The 10,606-nt window shown below is 41.0% G+C and overlaps 1 protein-coding gene across 5 annotated transcripts in view; it reads left to right on the forward strand.

Annotated features, from left to right (window-relative positions):
- LOC129700488 (uncharacterized) overlaps positions 1 to 4,596 on the forward strand; it is a 203,993-nt gene extending 199,397 nt beyond the window's left edge. For 3 of the 5 annotated variants that reach the window (XM_055641022.1, XM_055641018.1, XM_055641019.1), the window contains exon 14: positions 1,996 to 4,595. In XM_055641022.1, coding sequence (XP_055496997.1) covers positions 1,996 to 2,010 — 15 coding nt within the window. In that variant the 3' untranslated portion in view covers positions 2,011 to 4,595. Of the gene's footprint in view, positions 1 to 1,995 lie in introns of all 5 variants that reach the window. The other 2 variants (XM_055641021.1, XM_055641020.1) reach the window with 2 other exon arrangements.
- Positions 4,597 to 10,606: the final 6,010 nt, after the last annotated feature.

Here is a 10,606-nt window from a genome sequence, read left to right on the forward strand (position 1 = left end):
TCTTTCACTGCTACATCCACACTTGCATCAGGACTGCCTCCTGCACCCATTATTAACTTTACGACTAACTTTTGTAACTAACCCTGCCCTCAAATTCACCTGGACTATCTCTGACACTACTCTCTTGATTGACGTTTCCATTGTATCACTTCAAAGAACCACCCATAGTCTAGAAAGCATATTCCGTTCTCTAATTCTCCTTTATTTGTAAGATGTTATCAATAGTAATGAATGGTATTCATAAGGAGACAGTGGTGGACATTAGGAGGAGAGGAACACCACTGTCCCCTGTCTCCATCAATGGTGTGGATGTACAGGGAACAGGGAATACAAAACCTTGGAGTGGACCTGGATAGTAATCTGGACTGGTCCAGAAACACTGAAGCCATGTACAAGAAGGGACAGAGCCGGCTGTACTTTTTGAGAAAGCTCCATCCTTCAACATCTGCAGTGAGATGCTGCAGATGTTCTACCAATCGGTGGTGGCCAGTGCCATCTTCTTTGCTGTCATGTGCTGGGGCAGCAGGGCAAAGGCCGCGAATGCCAACGGGATTAACAAACTCATCAGGAAAGCTGGCCCCGTCTTGGGGGTGGAGTTAGATTAATGGGAGGTGGCCTTGGAGGGGAGGTTGCTCCTCAAACTGTGGAGCATCTTAGACAATACAGCTCACCCTCTCCATGACACACTGGTCAACCTGAGGAGCATCTTCAGCAACAGACTGGTTCCACCAAGATGCAGGACAGAAAGCCACAGGAGATCCTTCTTCCCTGTGGCTATCAAACTGTACAACTACTCCCCCTTCTGTTGTGGGGTAGACTGACTTCCCCCCCCCCTCCTCCCCAATCTTTGCACATCCCCAATCATTTCCACTCGTCCCTTTAATTTCATGTTTCATGTATAGAAACATAGAACGTAGATGCAGGAGTAGGCCATTCGAGCCAGCACCGCCATTCAATATGATCACGGCTGATCATCCAGAATCAATACCCTGTTCCTGCTTTTCCCCCATATCCCTTGATTCCATTTGCCCTAAGAGTTACATCTAGCTCTCTCGCTTGAATACATTGTGTGTGTTCTAAGACTGTTGGTAGACCAATTTCCCTCCTGGGATAAATAAAGTTCTATCGTATCGTATGAAATGGCATAATTTTTTTATGATCACTTTAATGTCATTTCTAAATTTGCTGAGAGCTGACTGCTTAATGTCAGAATTGTCTTAGGCATTGCTTAATAGTATAGTGTTGTTATTCTTGCTGGCTGTTTACTGTCTTACCCTTAATACTAAGTTGTACATGCTTTTGCAATCACAACATCTTTAGTTTTACTTCTGAACTTTTTTGACGGTAATAAAACTGCTTTCTAAAGTGCCAAAATCATGTGTGCAGTGTGGAAACAGGCCCTTCGGCCCACCGAATCCATGCCGACCAGTGATCACCCGTACACTAGTTCTATCCTACACACTAGGGACAATATACAGAAGCCATTTGACCTACGAACCGGTACGGAGACCAGACCAGAGAAAACCACACCGGTCACAGGGAGAACGTACAAACTTCGTACAGACAGCACCCACAGTCAGGATCAAACCCCAGTTTCTGGCGCTGCATGGCAGCAACTCTACTGCTGTACAACTGTGCTGTCTTAAGAAATAAAATCCAAGCTAATGTTGCGTAACACTGGATAATTTTCCGTCACTGAGAGTACTCTACTCTATTACATTACAAGGCAGGAACGGGGTACTGATTGGAGATGATCAGGCAAGATCACATTGAATGGCGGTGCTGGTTCAAAGGTCTGAATGGCCTACTCCTGCACCTATTGTTTATTGTCTATTGTCTACATTGGAAGAATAGCCACACAGGTTACTCAAAGTATTCTAAATTAAAGTGATGAGCAGGTGATATGATCACATGATTTGTGACTGGTCGAATTCTATGTTTGTGAAAAAACAGTTTACTAATTAATGTTATCCTTCTTGTTCCTTTCTTTTTCAGGTTGAAGAAAAATGAAATAAATCCCATACTGAAGCAGTTATATAATTCAAGAAGTCAACGTACTCAGTTTCCAGGGTCCACTTTTCACCTCAATAAGTTATTGATAGCATCTCTATTGCAGTGTATAAACCACGGGTTTCAGTTTTTTACCACTATCATGCATCACTACAGCCTTCTGCCAGCGAAATCGCAAATATTAGGAAGCAAAATGTCTGCATTAATTTAATTTGCTTTTATATCATTTATTTATTACTCTACAATTTTATTTCTAGCAACTTGCTTACTTAGGCGTTTAAGTTCTATTGACTCATTAATTTTATTTGGATTTTGTGTGAATGGGCTACATTTGTTTAAGATTGCCGCAGAAAAGATAATACTTGACAGAATGTTAGACTAACAATGGTCTTTGTGAATAGAATTAACTTCCCGACATTGAATTTAATGGAAATATTGTTAAATCTCTGGGCTCTTCTGGTTTCAACTAAATGCTGTGGGATAACATTGATGTGAACGGCGATTCTCAAATTCTTGTCTCATCAACCAAATTGAGTTGAAATACTTCTGATTAGTATTTAGAAAGCAATGCAGAAAATTGCATTTATTCTAGGTCGATTTGACAAACATTTAGGAAATACATAATGTATAAATGTTTTGCAATCGAAGGAGTTTAAACAGAATCTAAAAGGGTTACAAAATGCTTGGGATTATCTGAGTCTGACAGTTTTTTACACTGTTTTACTCAGGCAGGTGTACTTTGAAAAAGTTCCAGAAGAGAAATGCCTTCAGGAGCAGTGACAAGTATTGTCTAAACGGATTGCTGGGGTGATTACTCTGTACCATCCTAATTATACCGAATCCTCTATTTATGCGACATTGAATGTTATTTTTGCTTGGCTCTTAATAGGGTTAAACAAACACTTTTGGTTTCCATCCTCCTTCCAAGTTTATTTAGGAATAAAACAATTACAGTAGAAGCAACAATGTTGATATAATATTTCAAATGTTACATTGTAATATTTCAATAAGTTTAATATATCCTGTTGTTTCTTATGACCAGCAGTTTTTCAATTAGGTGGCAGGATGAAGTTAGGTCCATATTTAGAATACAATTTAAAAAAATGATATCTATCACTGCAACTTTTGGCACAAAATGCAACTTCAGATTCTGAAGTCAGGAGTAGGGGTTAAATATCTTAGTATGAGAACCTGGAATGTCTCACCAGCCTGATGAAAACACTGCCTCTGGTCAGAGAAGTTGAAAGCTGAAAACTGGCACAGATATTAAGAGGGTAGCTTATACCTCATGCGTGAGCTATTCCTGATTTGTAATTGTGAGGGAACCACACTGAGGTCAGGGCATGATGCCTCAAAACAGACGGATCTTAGACTTTAGACATGCGAGATAAGGTTATCATTGTAGCATTCTCAACATTTTGTCCTCTCGAGGAGCAAAATGTACAGTGTTTTTATAATGGCTGTTGTGTGATGGACTGCGCTTGGTGAAGGGACTTAGGACTGCAATCATGCAGGCTTCCCAGCTTTCATCCACGATTACTATTCTTCACAAGCATAGAGACCAAGCTTACTGTGTGACCCCATTCGACCCTGCAAGTTGGATTGAAAGAGGGGCCACTAATGCAACATGGAGGAGGTAAGAAGATGATGTTTCTAAATTCAATAAGGGCTAGGAAGTTAGTTTGATGCAATGTTAATATGTTTCTTAGTTCACACATTTTGGTCGTATCAATTATTTGAAATTTCCAATTGAATAAATAAAGTTGACATTTTATTACTCTTGGATCAGCAACAATTAGGATAAAGTGAATCCAGAGAAACTGGTTACTAAGGTATATGCTAAAGCATAGTTTGCTGTTGATATATTTAAACAATTAATATCTGTGTCAGAATTAGTTTATTTTGAAATGAATTTCAAATTCCATGAAGTTACTAAAACTCAATCGTTTTCTGTTTAAAGCTGCCTGTGGTAGTTTTTCTTTCAAATGTTAAAATGCTTCACACAGTTCTTTATATTTCAATAAAACTATTTATAAAATGTTGAAACAAGGCAATAGCTGTGCATTATATTGAAAATTGTGTTGCCGTATGATGGATCACAGTTATGTTCACACTACCTCACATGCAGCATGGTGAATCGAACTCATACGTACAAAGAAAGCAACATAATCTTGGAGAAAGGAAAAATACCAAGCACACCCTCTCCATTGTCGAGGTACAATGCAGAGGCCTGGGTACCAGTTACGTACCTATTGATGAAAATCGATATATTGTTTAAAGGTAATTTTGAAAAAAAGATTTATTGATAAAAACTAAAGATCAGTAGAATGATTACTTTTTCAGTTGCCATTGATGCAGCTTTCACTAGTTTTCAGCTCTGATTGGTATATTAAGAATTTATGTAGCATTTGAATGCTAGAAAAAAATGCTATGTGCATTCTACTTAATGTTGCATTTCAATTGATTATGCATATTGTGAAGTGTGTGTATCTTTTATTAGGAATGTTTAATAAATATAACCCTTTGAAATGCTTAATAATGTGAATTGTTTTTCTACTATTGCCGTGGGCTTCTCTGGATGGCTAATTCCACAGCAAACAACATAATAAACAGGATTTTATGCTGATGAATTAATCCATGAATTAGTTCACTTTTCAGGCAAAGCATCAAAATATCCAATGCTGATCCAATCTCAAAATATTTCTGTATTCCTAATAAGGGATTATTTACAGCAGCATCTATTTTTGATACATGGTTGAAATTCTGAGCAAAGGAGTTCACGTACAAATAATTGACACTTTAATACAATTTTGGCTAATGTTTCTGTGAAAGCACCATGTGATAGAATAAAGTACAAGGCTGCCAGTTTGCAATTTAACTTGTCTGAGCTGGTAGCACAGACGGGAGTAACCATTGCACTGATGTTGGGGAGACGGAAGCTTGTTCCACATGCTCCGTTACATGATGTAGCACTATGATCTTCATATATTAGGTATGTTACAAAACCTACCTGAATCGTGGCTGAGAATCTGTCCCAGCCCCGTGTGTGTGATTTTGGCGCTGTTTAGAGGGGGCGGGTTTAAAACGCAATTTTTACTAGGCTGTTGCAATCGAAAATGTTCAGCCTAGTAAATCATTAACGGAAAATCGCTGAAAGACCCCGTCGCAAAAGGTATTATTAGTTTTTATGGCCTTGTATAATAGTTATAGTAGTTTAAAAATCACTCTCTAAACCCGCGACCTCTCGCAGCCCCAGGGTTTTATAAAGAAAACAATTAAAGGTATGTACCTTATTTTTACATTAAAAGGGGCTTCTTAAGAACCCTGTATATAAAGTTTTCTATAGCGAATAGTTCGTTTTGGGCTCTTTATATCCCGCAGTATTTTTCTGGGCATTTGAGGGCACAAATCCACTGCAATGTGAACGTTCTAAACCAGCACGTTCACAGGAACCCACTAGAAAGCCGATTTAAATTGACTTTAATTTACAGCAATTGAACACTAAATTCCTTCCATTTGGCCTATAAATTGATGTAAATGAGATTTAAAAATCATGTTTGATTGTGAATTATTTGTGAATATTATTTGGACACTTAGACAATTTAAAAATGTTAATCATTTATTAAGAAATGGATAGATGTTTAGATCTAGTAATTGAAGTTTGAAATTACTACAATTGGGTAACTAATTAATTATATGCTTTAATTTCAGGTCCTCCAAGTAAGATTATTTTATATTTGTTTCAGAATGGTTCAATCTATGATAACTGAAAATTTCATTCAGTTCTCTAAATTTTTAAGAAGGTTATGGGCTTTTGACTGTCCTCGATCACAGCTTTTTTGTTATGTCCATAGAAAATCAATAGGGAACAAGATGCTAATTTCCGAGTATGAGTATTATTACTTGAGATATGAAAGTGAATTAGGTGTCAAATTAAACTTATTGTTATGCTTTATCTGATGGGATAAATTGCAGACTTGATTTTTTAAATCTCAAAATTTTGTAACATTGCTACATATATAGGACAGGCTGAGAACAGATCTGCCAACTCAGAACAGGGCGCCGTCGTCCATCAGCATCAGAAATGTTCCCCATCCCAATCTGTAACCTGATGACCCAGACGGCACTCACTCCACCATTGCACAAAGTCAGGGCATCATGCCTGGTTCAATGAGAAGTGCAGAAAGCACTCCTGAGAGCAGCCTGAGCTATCAACTTGGTGAGAATATAGTACAGGATACATGCACACAAAGCAGAAAGTCAGCACAGTCAGGGCTGAGAGATCTCACACCCAGCTCTGCAGTCTGGCCCCATCCAGTGCTGGTGGAAGTTTAAACAGTTTTCCCGACGGAGCTCCAGGAACATCATCATCCTCATGGAAAGTGAGGCCTGGCACATGGGTGCTAACAATATGTTGGAAGCACTCACAATAATAAAAAAAAAATAAAGAAACTGCAAATGCTGGAGACCTGAAATAAAAACAGAGTACAGGGGCACAACCTTTTATCCGAAAGCCTTGGGACCAGACATTTTTCAGGTATCGGAATTTTTCGGATTTCGGAATGGAAGATTTTTAACGTAGATTTTAACGTTTTTTAGATAAAGCATTACAGTGGCTCAGTGGTAGAGTGCTCGGCTCGTGGCCGCAAAGGTCACGAGTTTGTGCCTCGATCCCGGCAGTTACTCGGTGAGGGAGGTAGCGCTCTCTTGTCACCCTAGCGGGGCTAGGTGGCCTAGCTCGGGGATTCTTGAATCCCCCGAATAAATAATTTTTTTTAAAAAGACAAAACATTAAGTAAAACTTTAAACATAAACTGGCTCAAACTAAGCTAAACACATGAAAATATACTTACATTCAGTAGCCAGTCTGATGATTTTCAGGGCCCTCTTGCCGTGAACTCCAGCATCGGGTGAAACAATTCCTCAGCGGCTGGGAAAGTCTGGAGCGGCTGCCTCCTCCCTGGAGACCGGAGACCGGGGCACTCGTAGCCCTCAGGCCTCGCCAGTTGGAGATCCGACCCCGGCGAACTCGATCCCTGGCTCCGCGGCGCTCTGAATCCAGCGCCGCCCGCTGCCGGACGCCCGCAGCCCCAGCTCCGCGATGTTGGGAGTCGGCGGCCACAACCCCCCTCCCCCCCTCCACCCCAACCACATAAAAGACCTCCAAACTAACTGACTAACATTTAAGCAATGATTTACAGATGTTAAGTAGCTACAGTAGTACAGACCTGGGTTGACCGTGGGTCGTTTCGGGTCAAGTTTGGTGCCAAACGCGAGCTTTGGTGTGCAGACGACATCCTGGAAAAAATGTCCGGTTTTCTGAGCTTTTCGGTTTCCGGAATTTCGGATAAAAGGTTGTGTACCTGTACTGGAAATACGACACACCTTAGGCAGAATCTGTGAGAAAGCAATTGAGCAAATTATCCAAATTAATGATCTTCCATCAGAACTCGGAAAAGTTAGAGATGAATGTGTTTTAACTTTCAGAAAGAGAAGAAAGTAAATGGCTGTGGTAGAGTAAATGACACTAGTGGTGAAAATGCAGACTGAGTGAGGGAGCGGAACATTTCAAATTTGTTCAGAAGAGACGTAAATAAAAAACGAATGAGTACCTATGCAGAGGAGGGGAGAAATAAACTTACTCAAAGCACAAGATGAAAAACAGTAGGTTGTAGAAATCTTTCATTTCAGAGTTGCTGGAAATACATGGCTAGGCAGCATCTGTGGAGAGGGAAAATGGATTTCCTCATGAAAGTTTCAGAATGAAATTTCAGCAGATCTGTCTGGTCTAATAGAAAGGCTGGTTATCTGAAATTGTTGAATTCAATGTTGAGCCCTGAGGGCTATAGCATGCCTTGAGGTTATGTTGGGACTTGATGGAACAGTGTAAGACCAAAGACATAACCATCAAGGGGTGGGGATGAGATGACGTTTAAGGGCACACATTACATTCAATGAAACTGTTCTGCAAACTGGTCGGTCAATGCATTTGGTTCTTCCATAATAGAGGGGATCATAAAAAGAGCATTGAATGCAGTACATGTTGGACTTCATAGCAAGGGGATTTGAGTATAGGAGCAAGGAGGTCCTACTGCAGTGTATGAGCGACCACACCTGGAGTATTGTGTGCAGTTTTCTGAATTTCTTCTGAATTTCCCTGAGGGGATCAATAAAGTATTTATTATTATTATTATTAATTTTGGTCTCCTTACTTGAGGAAGGGCATTCTTGCTATTGAGGGAGTGCAGCATAGGTTCACCAGGTTAATTCCTGGGATGGTCGGGTTGACATACAGTGCATTCAGGAAGTATTCAGACCCCTTCACTTTTTCCACATTTTGTTACGTTACAGCCTTATTCTAAAATGGATTAAATTCACTCTTTTCATCATCAATCTACACACAATACCCCATAATAAAAAAGCGAAAACAGGTGTTTAGAAATTTTTGCAAAGTAATTAAAAAGAAATAACTGAAATATCACATTTACATAAGGAGACCAAAAACTCAAGATGGCGGCGCTGGCTTAACAGCTGTGGCCCACCTGCAGTCCGTCTGTTTTTTTTCTTTTGTTTTGTTCCTTGTCATGTTTTAGTTAATTTTGTTTTATTAAGTTGTGTGTGTATGTGTGTGGGTGGGGTGGGAGAAACATGCTTTGGTCTCTTCCTTCGGGGGATGCGACTTTTTCTTCGGTCGTATTCCCCGTCTCCGTCTGCGCCGAGGCCTAATGGCGGAGCTGGCGGCATCAGAGCTGTAGCAGCGGCAGCAGCGGCGGAGACCCGACTCGGCACCGAAGCTGTAGCGGCGGCAGCAGCAGCGGCAGCGGAGACCCAACTCGGCCTCAGAGCTGTGGCGGAGGCAGCGACCACCCACGGAGTTTGAACCGTCGCCTGGGCGCAGAGGGAGAACAAAGAGGGAAGTGACAGAGACTTTAAGATTTTGCCTTCCACCACAGTGAGGAGGTGTTTGGTGAACTCACTGTGGTGGATGTTAAATTTGTGTTGATTGTGTGTTTTTGTCATTTTTTAAATTATATCTATGACTGCACGGGAATAAAATTTTGTTCAGACCAAAAGATCTGAATGACAATAAACGAATCTAAACTCCGTATTCAGACCCTTTACTCAGTACTATGTTGAGGCACCTTTGGCAGCGATTACAGCCTCAAGTCTTCTTGGGTATGACGCTACAAGCTTGGCACACCTGTATTTGGGTAATTTCTCCCATTCTTCTCTGCAGATCCTCTCAAGCTCTGTCAGGTTGGATGGGGAGCGTCGATGCACAGCTATTTTCAGGTCCCTCCAGAGATGTTCGATCGGGTTCAAGTCCGGGCTCTGGCTGGGCCACCCAAGGACATTCACAGACTTGTCACAAAGCACACCTGCATTGTCTTGGCTGTGTGCTTAGGGTTATTGTCCTGTTGGAAGGTGAACTTCCGCCCCAGTCTGAAGTCTAGAACGCTCTGGTACAGGTTTTCAACAAGGATCCCTCTTTACTTGCTCTGTTCATCTTTCTCTCAATCCTAACTAGTCTCCCAGTTCTTGCCGCTGAAAAACATCCCCACAGGATGATGCTGCCACCACCATGCTTCAGTGTAGGTATGTACAGGTGATGAGCGGTGCATGGTTTCCTCCAGACGCTTGGCATTCAGGCCAAAGAGTTCAATCTTGGTTTCATCAGACCAGAGCACCAGCAAAACCCTTTTGGCAAACTCCAAGCGGGCTGTCATGTGCCTTTCACTGAGGAGTGGCTTCCGTCCGGCCACTCTACCATAAAGGCCTGATTGGTGGAGTGATGCAGATATAGTTGTTCTTCTGGAAGGTTCTCCCATCTCCACAGAGGAACTATGGAGCACTGTCAGAGCGACCATCGGGTTCTTGGTCACCTCCCTGACCAATGCCCTTCTCCCCCAATTGCTCAGTTTGGCTGGGCGACCAGCTCTATGAAGAGTCCTGGTGGTTCCAAAGTTCTTGCATTTAAGAATGATGGGGGCCACTGTGCTCTTTGGGACCTGCAATGCTGCAGAGTTTGTTTTTATACCCTTCCCCAGATCTGTGTCTTGACACAATCCTGTCTCGGAGGTCTGCGGACAATTCCTTCATCTTCATAGCTTGGTTTTTGCTCTGACATGCACTGTCAACTGTGGGACCTTATATAGACACGTGTGTGCCTTTCCAAATCATGTCCTATCAATTTAATTTACCACTAGTGGACTCCAATCAAGTTGTAGGGACATCTCAAGGATAATCAATGGCAACAGGATGAACCTAAGCTCAATTTTGAGTGTCATAGCAAAGGGTCTGAATACTTATGCAAATGTGATATTTCAGTTATTTCTTTTTAATTACTTTGCAAAAAATTCTAAACACCTGTTTTCGCTTTTTCATTCTGGGGTATTGTGTGTAGATTGATGATTTAAAAAAAAAGAATTTAATCCATTTTAAAATAAGGCTATAACGTAACAAAATGTGGAAAACGTGAAGGGGTCTGAATACTTTCTGAATGTACTGCATGATGAAAGAAAGGAGCGACTGGGCTTATATTCACTGGAATTTAGGATGAGAGGGGATCTTATAGAAATATCTAAAATTCTTAAGG

Source organism: Leucoraja erinacea, chromosome 9, assembly GCF_028641065.1.
Source record: "Leucoraja erinacea ecotype New England chromosome 9, Leri_hhj_1, whole genome shotgun sequence".
In the NCBI taxonomy this organism is placed as follows: Eukaryota; Metazoa; Chordata; class Chondrichthyes; order Rajiformes; family Rajidae; genus Leucoraja; species Leucoraja erinaceus.